At 40.4% G+C, this 18,011-nt stretch overlaps 2 protein-coding genes across 3 annotated transcripts; both read left to right on the top strand.

The window, feature by feature from the left end:
- The first annotated feature begins 1,038 nt into the window (after positions 1-1,038).
- On the top strand, positions 1,039-4,265 carry LOC122825395 (alpha-1,6-mannosyl-glycoprotein 2-beta-N-acetylglucosaminyltransferase). The gene is made up of 2 exons (XM_044106811.1): positions 1,039-1,123; positions 1,226-4,265. The coding sequence occupies exon 2, from the start codon at positions 1,484-1,486 to the stop codon at positions 2,744-2,746; it is 1,263 nt and encodes a 420-aa protein (XP_043962746.1). The 5' UTR covers positions 1,039-1,123; positions 1,226-1,483; the 3' UTR covers positions 2,747-4,265.
- brox (BRO1 domain and CAAX motif containing) lies at positions 1,104-17,628 on the top strand. 2 transcript variants are annotated; one of them, XM_044106813.1, is made up of 13 exons: positions 1,104-1,123; positions 5,891-6,024; positions 8,249-8,355; positions 8,929-9,025; positions 9,167-9,262; positions 10,873-10,945; positions 11,108-11,213; positions 11,514-11,603; positions 12,159-12,244; positions 12,344-12,425; positions 13,570-13,720; positions 14,267-14,426; positions 15,293-17,628. In XM_044106813.1, the coding sequence occupies exons 2-13, from the start codon at positions 5,924-5,926 to the stop codon at positions 15,374-15,376; spliced, it is 1,233 nt and encodes a 410-aa protein (XP_043962748.1). In that variant the 5' UTR covers positions 1,104-1,123; positions 5,891-5,923; the 3' UTR covers positions 15,377-17,628. The 2 variants fall into 2 exon arrangements, with proteins under 2 accessions (XP_043962748.1, XP_043962747.1); XM_044106812.1 differs by lacking the exon at positions 1,104-1,123 and adding an exon at positions 5,275-5,424.
- The last annotated feature ends 383 nt before the right edge of the window (positions 17,629-18,011 follow it).

The following is an 18,011-nucleotide window of genomic DNA, read 5'->3' on the forward strand; positions in this document are numbered from 1 at the left end:
TATCTCAGCTCTCCATGCGACAGGATCTTGTTGCAGCATAATACTGACCCAGAATCTGACACAAGTCCCAGCCTCTCTGGTTCCGTCTTCTGTTGTCTCCTCCTGACAGGGGTATCAGGTTTTTCAGGCATAGCCACGACCATGCTAAACCAGCAAGACTTGTGCAAATAAACCCAGGGCCAAAGGGTTTGGATGTTCTTTTATCTTTTTAAATGACATAAAAACAGAGAGCTGTCCAACTTTATTACTCCACAGGAATCCATTACCTTACACTGACATTCTAAAGATTAATATGTCAAGGGGTCCTACAGACTTTACAAGAAAAAAAAAGAAGAAAAAAGACACTTCCAGACTCAGATCTCTAAAGTTTACTGGCGGATGTTTCGGCCCTAAATATGGAACCTGACAATTTCGGAGACAGGAAGAACGACAAGAGAAGAAAGACACAAGAAAGAAAACGGGAAACATATTGAGAGGGGGACATTAGGGAAGATTGAGGGAAGAAGCCAAAAAAGGACACAATGAAGGGCAGCAGTATGAACAATAGGAAGGATAGAAGAATCGGAACACGATGGAGACAAGGGAGAAATGAAAAGATGTAGAAAAGAAATAAATTAAAGGACAAATGAAAGGAGGGACACATTGTGGAAGGACAGAAGAAGCAAAAGGAAGGATAAAGACAAAGAATGAATGAGAGACGCAAGAAAGAAAGTATAGAACAGAACAAGTGTCAATAGTGGGAAAAGATTAAACACAAAGTGGAGCTAAAGACACGTTTTAGAAAACGGGATAAAGAATAAACTACCATCCTGTGGTTTTTTCCATGTATGTAGAACTGGGGGGAAAAAATCAGTTCCATAGTTTTTCTAGTTTACACGTAGGAACCCTTTTTACGAACAATGAAGCGTTATGAAGGTAAGAGTTTTCAAAAGTATCCTGCTCGTTGCAGATTACATTTCCTTCTCATGTTACATGACCTAGGGCAGGACAACGATTGGCTGAGGAGCAGCTCGCGCTCTCTTCTCGTTGGCTAGATTGTACACGTCAGCAGTCAATAACTTGCATCACCGTTCTGTCATTCTCTTCCTGGTATTAACGTGTTGACACTTCACTCTTGGCTCGGGTAAGTGTGTCCACTTCTTTTTTTCGAAACTCACAACAAACTTGTGTGAAGTTTGTTTGGTTGTTTTTTTCTCCTGAAATGTTTTTTTTTCCCCTCCACAAGTTCTTTCTGGGGGCGACTGCTTGGGAAAATGACTCGGTCTTCCAGCGGAAAGACGGCCGTGTTGGAGAAAACGGTTGTACTCGGATTTTGAGAGAAAAGCGTCACGCGACGTTTTGGGGCTTCCTTTGAAGAGCCGCACGAGGAAACGGAGGGTCGCGGCGCGGCGCGGCGGGGACTTTTAACGATGCAGTCGCGCGCGAGGAGGTGAATTAAAGCCATATCTGCTGAAGTCCAAAGTTTGCTCTCAGGAAGGAAAAGATGAGGTTCCGGCTGCTCAGACGGAATCTGCTCCTGCTGCTGGGAGTTATCTTTGTACTTGTGACTCTCTTGTTTTCAACACGTGTGTTGGTAATTTCTGAAGACGACCCGAGAGCAGACAGCTCCAGGAATGTGGACAGTAATGGAAATCAGGGAACGAATTCTTGCGAGGTATTTCATTTCGGCTCTGTGTCAGAATTGACTCAGTCCGTTTACAGTGCCAATTACAAGCAGTGTGTCCACAATGCAGACAGGTTTCCCGGGGAGCCCCAGCTGGTGCTGGTCGTGCAGGTTCACAACAGGCCTGAATACCTCCGGCTCCTCATCAGGTCACTGGAGACAGCTGCTGAGGTCCACAGTTTTCTCCTTATCTTCAGCCACGACTATTTTTCACAGGAAATCAACACAATTGTGCAAGGGATAACTTTCTGCAAGGTACTGCAGATTTATTTCCCCTTCAGCACCCAGCTGTATCCCAAAGAGTTTCCTGGGCAGGACCCACGAGACTGTCCCAGAGACATGTCCAAGGACATGGCTCGGAAAACAGGATGCCTCAACGCGGACCACCCTGATTCGTACGGACACTACAGGGAGGCCTTCGTCACTCAAACCAAACACCACTGGTGGTGGAAGCTGCACTTTGTTTGGGAGCGAGTTCAGGCGATGCAGGGCTACAGCGGCTTTGCCGTCTTCCTCGAGGAAGACAACTACATCTTGCCAGACTTTTTCCACCTTTATAAATTAATGATTGAGTTTAGGAAGACAAGTTGCCTAGACTGCGACCTGCTGGCTTTGGGCAACCACAACGGCGTGATAGATTTCACCAGCATGTCCGATAAGGTGTTGACCTCAGGATGGATGTCGACTAAACACAACATAGGCATGGGCATATCTAGGGAGGTTTACTACAAGCTGATGGGCTGCAGCAAGGACTATTGCACCTACGATGATTACAACTGGGACTGGACTCTGCAGCACCTGTCCGGAACCTGCATATCAAAACCCCTTAAGGTGCTGGTTGCGCAGGGCTCCAGGGTTCTACACACCGGAGACTGCGGCCTCCACCAGAAGGACAACTGCAGACCAGAACAGGCCTCACAAAAGGTACGGGAGAGCCTTCAGAAGGCCAAGGAAGGTCTGTTTCCTCCACGCCTTGTTCTCAGTAGGGCGGAGCCAGTGGAGCACAAGCCGCACATGAAGAACGGAGGCTGGGGAGATGTCCGAGACCATGCTCTATGCAACAATTATTCCAAACGTCTATGAGCTCCGCCTTTTCATTGATAGTCTACAAATGTGCCATCTTGAAGAACCTTCCACGTGTGTCTCGGGGGTGTAAGGGATTTTGGGTTCTTTTTCTCTCAACCACCAAAGTCATCGCCCAATGATTATGGGACAAAGTGCAAATTTGCATGCTGATCGTATCTGAACTTTAATTTTTCATTTCGCCAAAGTTCCACAAGTGCCAAAGTCTTTGCATTGTGACTGCAAGCTCAGCCTTTGGCTTTTCTGTCTGCCTCACAAGCCAAAGCATCCGGAGATGTGATTCAATGTTAGATGAAACAGTATCAAGAGGGTACATTTTACACCGAATGAACTTCCTCTCGAATGAAATGCCTTCGTATTCTGTTTATTTGTAGGTTTCTAGGAACTCGTTTCAGGAACAATTTCTGCTTGTGTATAGCTGCTTGGGGGAAGTTGTTTAAAAGTGTTTCCATGGGCTTATGATGGTACGATTGTAAATGAGGCAAATGTAGAGAGTTGGTTTCAAAAAACGTTTCTCTACCTTCATCAAATTTGATGAATTTTGGGTTTTGCTCATCAGCTGTTGGAGTTCCTTATTTTGTTCACCCAATACAATATGTGTCGGGTAATGTGAACTGTTTTCTGTACTGGACAATTGGAGCATTTTTGTTCTTTTCCTGTTTTATTGAACTCGGGTTAGAGAACCAGAAAGTACTTTTCTCTTATGCTCTTATTTACTTTCTGATAGGCCAAAAAGTGACCTTTTGGAAGCAGGATTTTGGTTCTGCAAACATCAGGATCACCTGCAATGCTGCTTTTCTGTATTTGCACCTTCTATGTTCACAGATTGATTTTTTTTTTTTTTTTTGTTAATGACAACAGAATGGACTAAAATGAGAATTTTATTTAAGAAAAAAAAATCCTTCTGTTTCATTATTATTATTATTATTTTTTTTTTTACATGATTTTGTTTTTGCCTTTAATCTGACCAAAAGTGCCTTGTTTGGAGATTACTTCTTAAAATGTGCTGACTATTAAAAAACTAAGTACTTACACCGTATTGACAATTTTGGGAGACCTTTTTTTTTTCCTTTTGGTTTTTTTTTTTTTGGGGTTCTGGTGGTTTATTGATTCAAATCTAAATGTTGATTTACATTTAAAGCGATTTGGTTGGGGCTTCTTTCCTGAATCTGTTTTGTTGCACCTGATTTGTAGTGATTGTGAAGTGAATTTCTGCTTGTGTTTTTTTTGCTGATAAGGACAACTCGATGTCAACGTTGACGTTGGGAGAGACGGTAATGACAATCCAGTGCACAAGTAATAATTTCCATTAATTTTGTGTGTGGACTTATTAATGACTCCTATTTTTTGAGTATGAATCAACCTTTTTTTTTTGGTCACTTTTTTTCCTATTGATTTGTTTTGATCATCACTTGAAGTAGCAGGATGTTATTTGTTTGTCAGATGGGAAAAATACTTGTGAAAAACATGAACTTTTGTAATTTCTTCAAAAAATTATAATAAAAAGTTTGTAAAGTGATATTGCATGTTTTTTTTTTCTTTTAAAGCACCTCAAACAATAAAATATCTGGGTTCAGCTTCTGGCCCCTTTTCATGAAATTTTAGAAATACGGAAATATTTTATTGCCTAAAACATACTTTATGGAATAAAATATGTTTAGATGGTATTCCACTAGTAAATTTTAACAGGGTCAAGATAAAACTGCCACTTGAGGAGTTTTGGGTAGAATGAACAAAGCAGTTTTTATCTTAGATATAAACTGTTTACATGATTTGTACAGTTATAGCTTAATTACTGTTCTGAATAGATAGTTCTTTTCAGCAAATGGCCTTTTTTGCATCTGTATCCTACAGCTGGTGATTAATCAATTACTTAATTAGTTGACAGTTATTTCAATAATCGATTCATCATGATTAATCCGATTGTTTCAGCTCTATAGCTCAACTGTGCTTTTTTTGTGGCAACACGAGAAATCAAGAAAAGCGAGGATCATGGCACAAAAATGAATGGGGCAAAAATCCAAATAAATTACAATTAACGAAGAACGCTGGTGTGAGCTGAATTGTGAGTGGTGCTGAAGGAAAAATGTTTTGTGAATACAAAGCATGGCTATTTGTAGTGTATATGGCAATGTGGACAATCAAAATATACAAAACTAGTAAGTATGCTGAAGTTAATAACCATACAGACTATGGTTGCATATGTGCCTAGTTGGTTAAAAGGTGAAATTATAAAATATAAAACAAGGATCATGCAGCTCAGCACGAGTTATCTGTTTGGCCTCAGTTTACAGAGAGACTTTTTACAATTCTTCGTTTAATCTTTTATTGTCAATAGAAGATAATGACTAATTTTAGAAGCACAATATCTATAAATACATTTATTATATAAGGTATGTTTAATGTCCTAGAAAAGGAAGAAGGCCTTAAAATTATAACTGTTACAAGCAAAACTCCTGTCAAACAAGAAATGCACTGCGTGTCGAGTTTTACATGTCAAAAGCCGCACAGAAAGTGAGCAAAGATCTGAACTGATTTTGCTCCAGTATGCCACGTGACAAGAGCGCCCGTTTTCATTGGTCCGCCTCTGTTTCGTGTTTATTTCCGGAAGTGAGTTAGTTGTCACTGTCAGACTTTCTAGGCAACCAAATCGCTAACCTACGGCGACGCATTGACAGGTAAACAGTCGAAGTTCAGCTACATTCAGACCAGTTCGTGTATATTTATAAAGCCATCTCATAACTCTGTGTTTACCCTACCGAACTATTCCTGCTTGCGGTTGTAGATTTAGCCAGTTAGCCAGTTAGCTGTGGTTGCTCTGTGTTAGCTGACGTCATGGACTTTTGTCTTTATCTAGTAGGGAAAATAACACATTTGGTCACAGTCCACGACTGGGACAATAGTATGGGTCTTTCTGTGATTTGAAGTATGTTTGAATTGACGTGAAAGGTGTTTTATCAGAATGCTAACACGGTGAGATGTATTCACGACGTCGTAAAAGTAACGTAGGAGCCCTTCTCATTCGCTTACAAATGTCGCGTGTTGGAGAAATAATCAGTGAAACGAGCTGTTTACGAGCTAGTCTCTATCCTAGACACACAGCAAACGTGTTGGTGTCATTAACCTGTTGTCACTGTGTTGTAGCCTTCCCTCTGTAGGTCTGCCCCTGTCCACATAATGGCCCATTGGTTTCACAGGAACCCACTGAAGGCAACAGCGCCGGTGTCCTTTAACTTCTATGGTGTGGCAGGGAGCCCGGCTGCCAACAAGATATGCAAGTAAGTCTAATGTTCACCAGCTGAAACAGAGCGACGTTATCACCGATCATGGTCCTCTGCCATGTTACTGTTATACTTAATATACAACACTTTGGCATTGATTTGATTATACATGTGGGCTGACCACCTAAATGTGGCAGCACACTCAATATGGATGTAAAATAGCACAGAAAACTGAAAGACACGTTGATACACAGACATAACAGTAAGATTTCTACCAGGTTAAAAAAAGCAAAACAAAAACAACAACAACAACAAAAAATGCAAGTGTTTATCAGTTCACTGTAATAATTGCTAATAATTCAAAAATATTAGAGGGAATAATTGTACAAATGTAACACCTTGATAAAAAAAATAAAAAAAGATGAACAAAGGTTAGAAAAAGAACAAATCCGAACTAATGCAACAGCTATTAAAAGCACCACAGTTCTAGAAAGATTAATAGAAATATTAGGGAACATTTAGTAATAAACAAGATGTCTTTCCAGCTGGAAAAAAAGTGACAGGTGTATTCAACAGGGTTTGATTGGTGTCAAATTGTAATGGTTTATCGACTTCCCAGGCTGTAGCGGACCATGTTGGGGTTGCACAACATGTTCTGGATGTGTCATCACCACAGTTTTAAAGCTACAGTGTGTAACGTTTAGATAAAATGTATATACATTTTCCATATTTGTTGAAACTATCACCATGTTGTTACAGTGCGGTATGAGACAGACAGTCTGTGAAAAAATGTAGCTCTCTCCCACTACTAACTAGAAATGATTACCGCTACTATTATAAAAGATAGATCATCTTTTTCACAGATGATCTATTTCATCACAACCTGTCAGGTAAAATGTGGAATATATAGTAATAATTTCAAGAAATATGTAAAACAAAAAAACCCAACACACATATATTTCTTATAAAAGTCACATACAGCAGCTTTAATGTGAGGATTTTTTTAGAAGGCGACAACTGTCTACTGATGATGCAGATTTTGTAAGTTTGCATATTGCACGTCCAGCATCATTGTAGCAAATTACCAACATTATCCTCAACACTGTGGTAAACACGAGACAAGGGGACCGATCTACATCATGCCGGGCGGTTCAGAAAGGAAGTTGGAGGATCCAGATTTATACCCAAAGGGCTCAAACTACCGATCCTGTAAACACAGACGGCTCATTTCAGTAATGGCCAAAGCCGCTCTACCAGGAGCAGCTCAGTTTCCTGTTTCTGTCTCTCACTATATCAACACGGACGTCTTCAGATGCTCCTGTGTTTCTGTTCATCAGACGCGCAGCTTTAAAGAAACTATTAAATTCACACACATTAAGCTGGATCGCAAAATAAGGAAGATGTTTTGAATGTCCCCATACTCCGCTCTGAAAGCACCCTTTATCACGGCCTGTTGAGGTTTTAACCAGAAATCATTTGAATAAAAAAACCCAACCACAAGCAATTGAATCCTCTTCACTTGGTAATGGAAGCCAGTGGGAAAATGACAGTGAAAATAATAATCCTAATATTTTTTTGAAAGGTAAATAATCTGATGTGATAAATAGTGTTGTTGATTTAACAGATGGTATCAGTAGAAGACATCTTCTTAAAAAGATTTCCTCACCTGGAACATAGAATATTGCTTTGTGGCCCCTCCCCTACCTGTTACTGAGCACTTCAGGTTGCTGAAAGGTGGTGATTACATTGACTGTGTTTTTACCAAGTAGAAAGATCAGATAAAATATTTCCAGTTGCAAAAAACAGACGGTCATAGTTAGGGACCTAAAGAAGAGCCATCCATGACTTTTATTAAGCGGCACTGTTTTAAAACCACAACTGGTAAGCTAACACCAGTTAGCTGGAGAGCTGTTCTACATAGAAATCAATCAGGTAATGCATTTTTGTTTTAAAAAGAGTTGTGGTGATGTCATCATCAGTCAATCTGTGCTATTTTTAGATTATTATACCATCGTGAGCCTCAGACCAACCCATGTCTAGTACAGCAGGTGTTTCATAACGCTGTGGAAACTGACAGACATTCTGGCGCTTCTTAGTATTTTTCGTAAAATATTTTTAAGGTCAATCAAATTTGGTTTATTTCTATTGCATTTCAATTCAGTCACAATTGATGGTAGATGTCAAACAGAGAATTTCAATCGGTTATTCATTTTGAACAAAAGTCTGCTGGTGTTTGAGCGACGACATCGTCAGCTGATTTCTGTCCGTGTGACGCGTTTAGTGACCTGAGGACGACCAGAGCGAGGCTGCTGGAGATGTTCACCGACTCCACCTGCACCCCGGAGATCATGAAGAACGCCTCGGATGCGTACTTCTCTCTGCTGCAAGGCAAGTGCACTCACGTCGGCCATGTTGTTTTCAGCACGTTATTGAAAGCTATTGAAGGGAAATAAGCGCAGAGGTCTGTTTTTACCTTTCAACGTTACATGTTGCCCCCCCCCCCTTTGTTTTTTATTTTATAAGAAACTGTAAAAGTACTGTAAAGAAAACAACAGAAACAAGAAATGAAATTGTTTATCAAGTCCTTCAAAAAAGGGCTAGTTGAGACTAAAGCACCAGACTGAAGACTTTTGCCATCTATTTTTTGGTAGAAAGTTAGAGCACGTAACAATAAATTGTGCAAATTAAAATTTCTGTTAGTGCGTCTAAATTGATTTATTGCTTAAAACATGATAATTTTCTGGCAGGTCGTATTTATTTTATTCACATAAAACCATTTCCTTACAGTAGACTATTGTCAGTGTGGGTTGTTATCTTCTGCATATGAAAAGCGAGTTGCTACACAACCAAAATGGCAGAAACGCAAAATTGCCAGATGCTACCCAACAAGCACCCTTGTGTTTCATTCCTCAACTTGCACCTGCCAAACGTCTTCAGTGTTTGTTGTGCCATGACCAACAGGCTTCATCTCGTCCCTGGATGGAAGTACACAGGAGAACAAGATGAGGTTCATCCAGAACTTTAAGTGGACCGACACCTTACAAGGAAACATCCCAAGGTATCAAACAGCATCTTTGAGGAAGCTGTGGAGGTTTTGAGGCCCCTTGTGGACAGAGTTAACCTGCTCTGATCGACATAATGTTCAGATTGTTTTTCTGTAGAAATCCTAACTCCTGGTTTCTGTTTGGCCTGCTGTTAGTGCCCAGCAGGATGCCGTCTTTGAGATGGTCTCTATGGCCTTCAATGTAGCCGTCTGGTACACCAAGTTTGCCTCAAGACTAGCTGGGAAGGAAAAGTAAGTGTTTTTGTTGCTTTTCCAGCTCGTAAAAGCAACAAGTTTTTTGCAACTCTGTATTATTAATACTTCTGTATTAGTATTATTAAAATTGGCAAGTTTTGGAAGTTTATAGTGAAATTACTGCCAAGTGTTGCTTAAGCAGTCTGTTCACCAGCTGGCTACTTTATTAGGTACACCCTGTTAGTACTGCGTTAAAACCCTTTTGCTCTCAGTAAAACGCCCTATGGCTGCATTCACACTAGCCCTGGTTAGCCTGCTTTAATCAAACTCTAGTTTGTTTGTCTGGAATGTCCAGATTGTTTGGGAAGGAACTCTCAAAACAAACAAATGATGATGTAGAACAAGATGATGACAAGAGATGCCTACATCTTGTTTTGGTTGAAGTGAACTCTGGTGCGGTTGCCTAGCGCTAGCAAATGGAAAGGCTTATAGTCTTTTACCAAAGACAAAAGAAAAATCCTCCGCCTGCTAAAATTTGACGCAGTTTTATTCACATTTTGTGAAGAAGGAGGTCGCGCTCAGTGTCTTCTTCAGAGGTTTTTAATTTCCTTCAGTGGTTCTTGGTGTAGCGCCACCACTATGAGGCGAAAGGGTTTGGTTTGTTTGACACAGTTCAGTGGGTGAAAATGGAACAAATGCTCCAAGTCATTCTACCAGATTATCAGGTGGGAAAACACCTCAAGTCTTCATGACATTCAGACAATTAAGTTTTTGAAGTCCAAAAAGGTTATACACATGCCCAAAAAAACCAGGTTGAGATCATTAAATTTTTTTAGCATCCACTTGCCTTGGTGGTGCAAGTAGTAAGCGACAACTCTTGGATAGATGAGAAAGGACCAAAGTGTGAGAAGAAAATATCCTCCACATCATTCGACCGCCACCACTAGCTGAACCGTTGATACAAAGCAGCATGGATCTGTGTTCCCATTTTTTTAACACTGGATTCTGACAAGCTGAAATCCAGACCGGTCGGACCAGACGATGTTTATTCAAGCTAACTACCATTGTCCAGTTCTGGTGAATGTGAGGGAAGCGTGGCCTGTGTTTAATTTTCTGAGCTGACAGAAATGGAACTTGGTCTCCTGCTGCTGTAGCCTGTTTGTTTCAAATTTCAACTAGTGGTGTGTTTAGAGATCAGTTGAATCCATTTCATTTATAACTAGTTTGAACTTCAGGAAGTTATCTAAATGCTTGAATGCACTGAGTTGATGCGGCGTTATTTACTGATTCAGCGTTTTATGTTGATAACCAATTGAACTGATGTACCTAATAAAGTGGCCAGTGAGTGGATCTGTGCAGTAGAACAATGCTGTTGTCACCGATTGTTTTTGTTTTTTAGTGGAAAAAATGCAAACAGAACTTCACACTAGGGGAAAAAAAATGGATATGCTACTGTTAAAAAGTTTGAAATTAATTATTGATTAACAAAATGTTGTTTCTGATTTAAACCTGTGAGATTTGTAATAAACTGCCTGGGCTGTGTGTTTGTTGACCGTTTTGAGCTGACAGTTGGTTCCCCTAATCACCCAAATATGCCAACTGAGCACACAGAAAATGACGAGGATATCCTTGTAGCATACTGACGGCCATGTTTGCCTCTCTGAAAGCATAACGGAGCCCGAAGCCAAGGACGTCCACAAGAGCCTGAAGGTTGCTGCCGGAATCTTCAAAACTCTCAAGGTGAAGCGGATGCACCGCCAGTTTGAACTTCAACATTTATTCTGCTAGGTCTTGGCACCAACTCTGCATATTTCTGAAAGCGAACACGTGACAGATCAATGAGCTGTAGATTGAAAAAAAAAAACAACAAAAAAACAAGAAGTTTTTGTATCTCTCCTGTAGGAGGTCCACGTTCCCCGCCTCATCACCCCGGCTGAAAAGGGCCGAGATCTGGAGCCCAGAGTGATGGACGCGTACATCATCCAGTGCCAAGCCGAGGCACAGGAAGGTACCACTGGACTAAATCACAAGGGAGATGATAAGCCTGACCTTTAATTACTTGGACTGCATCTCAAGCTTGATAACACAATGTTTTCTTTAACAACAAATAAAACTTCATCTAATTTTTCTGACCATAAAATGAAAGCAGTGAATCCGGTCAGTTTTTAGTCACATCTCTTTTGATCCACAACATTTGACTCTTCTTTATTTCGATTTTTTTTTAATATGTAAGTTTTTGGTGCTGTGCCGAATTGTTTCAAACAGAGCCGACTTTTAAAAATCTTAACGTTCAGTTGAATTTTTCCAGTGACGATTGCCAGAGCCATCGAGCTGAAGCACAACGCCTCCCTGATTGCAGCTTTGGCTTTTGAGACGGCCAACTTCTATCAGAAAGCCGGTCAGTGTTTTTATACCAGCAGGTAAAAAAAAACACAAAAAACAACAAAAATAAACAGCATATTTATAACCAGACATCAGCACCTCAGAGGGGTTTTAAGTTCATTTTCCTTGCACTTTACAAAAACACAAAGTCTTACCAAGTCTTATTTAGTTAAAATTTCTTAGCACACTTGAAATAAGAAAACGCTAATTTAAAAGTAACATTTTAGCAACATATATAAACTTGTTTTAAGTCAATAATTTGTCAATATAGATAAAAAACAAAAAAAACCCAGACTTTTTCACATATAAGATAAGTTGCCTGCCCACTCGGTGACATCTACACATCTGACGTGCGGTTACCAATAGTAACCCCACTGTTGATTACTTAGCAACTTTGTCGCTGTATTTTGCAGGCTTTAAGACAAACCCCCCCCCCAAAAAATGGCAATATGGCACTTTACACTGCCATATTGTTTGATAGCGTAAAATGTTTCTAACATTTGATCCTGTGTGTTTATTGTTACTCTGATAGTTTTGTGGTAAAGCCTCGTTTCTATCTGTGCCGGTGCAGACCACACGCTGAACACCCTGGAGCCGGAGTGCAGCAGCAAGTGGAGGAAGTATCTGCAGCTGAAGCAGTACTTCTACATGGCTTATGTAAGCTGACACACATTTGCAGCTCCGCTTTTAGCTGAAAACAAAACCAAAACGCGTTTAACCATGAAATGTCCCAACGGTCTCTGCTTTCCTTTGCAGGCGTTCTGCTACCACGGCCAGACGCTGCTGGCCAGCGACAAATGTGGAGAGTCGATAAGGTCCCTACAGGAGGCCGAAAAATGTACGCGCTTCTTTAGTACTACGCTTTATTGAGAGCATACGTTGTTTGTAACCTTAAGAGATGTTACGCTGTAACTTTACACATGCCATCATGTGTCAGTGAGCTCCATGTTGCGGCGTTTGTCATGTCTGATTCAGAACGAATGACTGCCAGTGATGCCACAGGTGCTTCCTGTGTGTTTCCTTCTTGCTTCCTGCCACTGTGTATTCAAAGGGGCAGTATTATGTATTTTCCAGGCACATGGCGCCATTTTATAGCTAAATTAAGTAACTGTTAGCGTCTGTTGCTATATTTATCAAATTTGACTTAAAAGATATTTGACTTCATAATCTAAAACCTTGAAATTGGGCCGCTGTTGCTTTAAGAACTCCTGCTCTTTTTGAAAGTCCACCTTCAGGAACTCATCACAACACGACTCCTTTATAAACCCTTTAACAATGTTTTTCATCAACTTTATTTATAACGCACACAGCGGAAACAAAGCTGTGTGCTTTAAGTTATTTATTTAATAAATGAGATAAAATAATTTTTATCTTATCAGTAATAAGATAAAAGAAATGATAATAATGGAGCAACAAAGCTAAGCACACAATAATGAGTTAAAAGCTAAATTGAAAACATAATAAAACAATACAATTAAGTGAGTATAATCAATACCAATACAGATTAAGTAAAATCAAGTCTCAGATGAGTTGAAAGGCAATGAATAAAAATAATTTTTCAGACAGGTTTTAAAAATGGACAGTGAAGGGGCTTGTTGAACCAACGTTTCACTGAGAAGTAGCTCCTATAATGAACTCAGCAGATAGTTTGACAATTGCTGCTGCCGCTAGTCTGAAGGAGCTGAGTGGGGAGTCACAAGGGAGGGCTTCTCTGTGAGGCAGAAACTCTGAAACCGCCTCGAAACTTCTGCTAGGTCCAGCCAGATGTTTTGCACAGCTGAATGGTTGCCACGGGAGACTTAAAGGACACGCATGAAAGAATCAAGGCAACACTCCAGATATGTTTTTCTAGAGGGAATAAAACATTTCCATCATACTGCCCTGTTATGTACACATCCAGTCATGAGTCGTGAGAGGTCTTTTCCTCCCTGACCCCGCTGTGCCCCCTGTATGTTGTGGGTTTTAACACAGTGTGTGTTCAGGTTACTCCCGTGCGGAGGCGCTGTGTAAAGAGTACCGTCAGACCAAAGGGCCCGGCACCACGGCCAAGCCGTCAGAGCAGCTGTTCTTCCTCAAGCTGGGCGCGCTCATTAAAACCACGCTGGAGAAGTGCCAGAGAGAGAACGGCTTCATGTGAGTCACACACACACACACACACACATCTTAATGCTGACTCAGCTGCAGTGCACTCTGGTGGTCTGTTGTTGAAACACCTCTGCCTGACATGAACCAGAGAAGCCTGTTACATTTTGAGTTTACAATAAAAGAATAAAAAGTTATATACAAAGAAACAGAATTTCACACAAAAGAACAGAAATGTATATTTTACGTTCAAAGGAGTGGGTAGAAGTATCAACTTGTTTTTACATTCACCCCTCTTACATCAGTAGCATTGTCCATTAAATTATTCAATCATATTAACTTGGGTGTAATATTCTTTCTTAGTATTTGCTCATAAAAGTTTAAAATGTCTAAAATATCTTCAATAGATCTTTGGAGACATTTGAAAACACAATGTTAGTGTTTTAACAATTGTTGCTGTCGAAACTCTTGGCTGTAACTGCAGCTGATTGAACGTTAGTCTGTTTTACAGCAAACAGCTGAGAAGAACGTGAACAATCCAATGTTCTCCTGTTTATTTTTTGTTTATTTAATATTCTCCCGGATGTTGTTCCACAGATACTTCCATAAGGTTCCTGCTGAGCCTCCCCAGCTGGAGCTGAAGGCGAGCTACGGTCTGGCGGAGCCGGTCCCCTTCGAGCTGCCGCCCCTCAGCGAGCAGTGCACTCCTGAGGTCTACGCCACCTTCGACCTCACCAAGGGAGCCAAAAATGACAAGGTGTGCCGTTGGTTTCTGAATCCTTGCAGTAATCTACTAACACCCCGTGTATAAAAGCCTCGCCAGTGTTTTAGTTCCAACATCATTAGAACTCTTTAGTCTTGAAAGGTGCAGTAGGAAACTTTTGTAAAAAAAAAAAAAAAAATTATTATTATTTTGCATATTTGTTGAAACTATGTCACTATGTCCTGAGAGCAGATGAGACAGATAATTTGTGAAAAAATCATGCTCCTGTGTCTTTGCCATGTCGTCCTACTGCCATCTGCAGAAATGTACAGCTCGGTCAGAAACAACCAATCAGAGCCAAAAGGAGGGTCTTAGAGCTCACAATCATCCTCTTGTAAATGCTATTCATCCCTTCCTCTGTGCTTTTTTTATTATTTAGCCTTTATTTAACCAGGTAAATTGATTGAGAACAAATTCTTATTTTCAACATCTTTCTGCTACGCTACAGCTGGTTCCACATAACAGAGTCTGTCAGGAATAGCTAAGAGTAGTTAGTATAGCCACTGAGGATGGCGGATAAACAATGAGTTGTTTCTCCGCCATTAGCAAATTAAGGAGTGTGTACATGAGGATGATTGACAGCGTTAAGATCCTCCTCTTTGCTCTGATTGGTAGTGGTGTATTTCTGCAGATGGCAGTAGGACAACAGGGACTACTTCACATATTGTCTGTCTCACGTTCTGCTGTCATGACATTAACAGCTTTGAGAAAGATGTACAAAACACGTCTTTGTAAAATTTCATACTGCAGCTTCAAATCACGTTATGCTAATACGGCTTAATTCAGACATGCTAAACTGCTTTTATTAAAAGCTGACCTCATACAGTGTTCATGTCTAACCGTGCTCTACTGTCCACCAGGCCAAGCCCAAGGAAGAGGAGGTGAAGCCGGTGAAGGAGCCTGATTTGAAGCCCCAGAAGGACACAGGCTGTGTTCTCTCCTAGAGCCTCCATCTTGGCATCAACCATGCTGAAGAAACATCGTTTATAAAGACAGCACCTGTTCATCTTCCTCCATAGACTTTTTTTCTCCCGCTATTAATCCTTGGTATTTTACATTCATGCTGAAACATGTTCTTTATATTTGGATGTGATCCACTACCAGAACAATCTGACTCGTGTAAAATCTGCTCCGGATGGTATGGTAGGCAGGCCCACAATCCACTCCTATCTGTGTGCTGAAACCTGCAAAAGATGGCAAGTCGAAGCTCTAGTCCAAGAAAAAGAAAAGAAAAGAAAGCCCATCCCATCTGATTTTCCTCTGGAGTTGAATTGAAGGCATGCAGTGAGTGTGTTTATCGTGTGTGTTGTCGAACGGGAATATTGTGGCTTGTTTTGGGATTAGGACTTTTACCAGACGCATTTCACTCTGTCCAAGACAGTAAATTCTCTAAAACCGGTTGAACACAGATGAAAACAGATGGGTGGACCAAACCACCCTGACCTATGAGCTGCAGGAAGAGAAACAAATTTCATGTGTTTGGTTCTGTAGCACGATCCAGAATTTCAACCTGAAGAAAAGCAATTATTGCACTCCCAAGTTTGGAACGTTCATCGCTACAGGTATAATTTATCCCAACTGAGTAAAAGCATACGTACAATCCTTCTGAGTACTACCTGAACACAGAGTATCTGAGCTGAGGGTTTTTCCCACTATGACATTATCCAATCATTAATAATGACAAGAAATCCAAGAGACACCGGACTGTGTATTGATAGTGAATTTACTTTGTTTTAGCTGTAGTCGATGATTTATTTGATTTAGATCAACATGTATTGTAGTTTTTCTTTTTTGTATATGACATTAAGCTGTTTTCTACATGTACTGTTCCTTTAAGGAGACCCTACTATTGCTGGATATGGCTAAATATTACATTGAGGTGACAAAACTCAGACACTTATGTGAGCCTGTTTGATATGTTTTGGTTCTTGAACACTATAGGAGACAATCTAACACTTAGCATAGAGGTCAGTGCAGGTGAAAGGCAATGTTTTTGATGGATATTAGAAATCAGCATACGATGCTAACCGTGTAACCTTCTCAGTAGCTGTTGTCTATAGTAGGCACCTTCTTCTGTAGGTATGAACTGAGCGGGTGATGGTCTGTTACTGATATCACCGTATAAAACAGTCGCCAACATTTTCTATTCAATTACACTTACAGTTTAAAGTCCTTGTGTAGAGAGTTGTAAAAGAATATCCGTAGCAATATTCTCCCTGTTGCTACGCACGGCTAGCCATCTAGCTTAAAAGAGGTTACTGTAAGAACAACTAGAAACGTATCCAGAATTGTTCAGCCTCCAGCTTTCTAATGTAAGGAACACCTAGAGCCAGAAAAAATATCAATTCAAGTTACATGACAACGAGTCAAAATCAAACTGACACTGAACCCATCACTCTTTCTAAAACTAGCTAGCATGCTAACAGAAGCATGTACTGTTAGGGCAGATCAACATCGATGCCCGCTTCCTGCAATAAGCAAACTACTACTGATTTATTTGGGTTGCGTTTTCTGTAATTTTCCTTCCGGCTATGTTTTAAAATATTGGCGGTAACAATATTACAACTTAGAAAGTGGGAATTATTTTGAAGCAGGAGGAGAATATTTTTTAAAATTCAAATCGGTTATCATGCTATGCTACCATTCTTCTTTGAAAATGTAACTTTGTAAATGTAAATGCCGCAAAGAGATGGTATGTTTTAGACTGGGCCATCATGTGTGGCTCTAAAAGACAGAAACAGCAGAATCTGCCTCTGCAGTAGTTTTAGATCTTCCTGCAGGGCAGTTTCACCGGAGTCGCCCCCTGCTGTCTGATCTCTGCCCGCTTTGACAATGAAATCTAAATCAGTAAGTTAGAAACCGCTGGAAACTTGTATAGACTGTAAAAAGCTGCTTCCGTGCACTAACTTAACCCACCCTGATGTATTCATAGCACATTGGACCCTCTCTGCACTTTATTCAGCAGATTTTAAAGTCGAGCTGGTTTAGACACGTAGTTCGTTGCACTTGGAGCACCGGATTTAGCTTCTTGAGGTGCCGAAGGAGTCGACCCAGTGCTAATTGTGCGCATCCATTCTTCGTGAGGGTGCTACACCGTTGCTGAAGTGTACACACCTTCTTTTTCTTCTTCCTCCTCCTCATGTGGTGTCCTTCATGTAAAATGTAACCCATATGGTATTAAACCAGTCAGAAAAGTTGCCGTCTGTAACGTGTTGTCTTTGCACATCTTAATGCAGCCATAATGTAAGTTTTGTTCATAATTATATTGGTTGAGACATTTTTATGACATTTAAATGCATATTAAAGTCACAGTATAGTACGCAATAGTACAGTAAAGTAACAGTTACATACAGTGGTTCTGAAAATGCTACCATGCCCCACTGTAGTGTGCACTATTATAATGTCTTTCTAGTATGTTTCTAACAGATTTATTTCTCAGTTGCATCCAAGAGGTCAATTTTATTTATTTATTTCAAAATGGTTTTTAAAAGCCAGAAAACAAGTAGTCAGTAGTAGGGCGACAAGAGAAAAATAGTTTACCGCTACTTTTCTGTTTGAAAAAGAAAAGGAAGACGTGAA

Source organism: Gambusia affinis, linkage group LG22 (assembly GCF_019740435.1).
Source record: "Gambusia affinis linkage group LG22, SWU_Gaff_1.0, whole genome shotgun sequence".
Lineage (NCBI taxonomy): Eukaryota > Metazoa > Chordata > Actinopteri > Cyprinodontiformes > Poeciliidae > Gambusia > Gambusia affinis.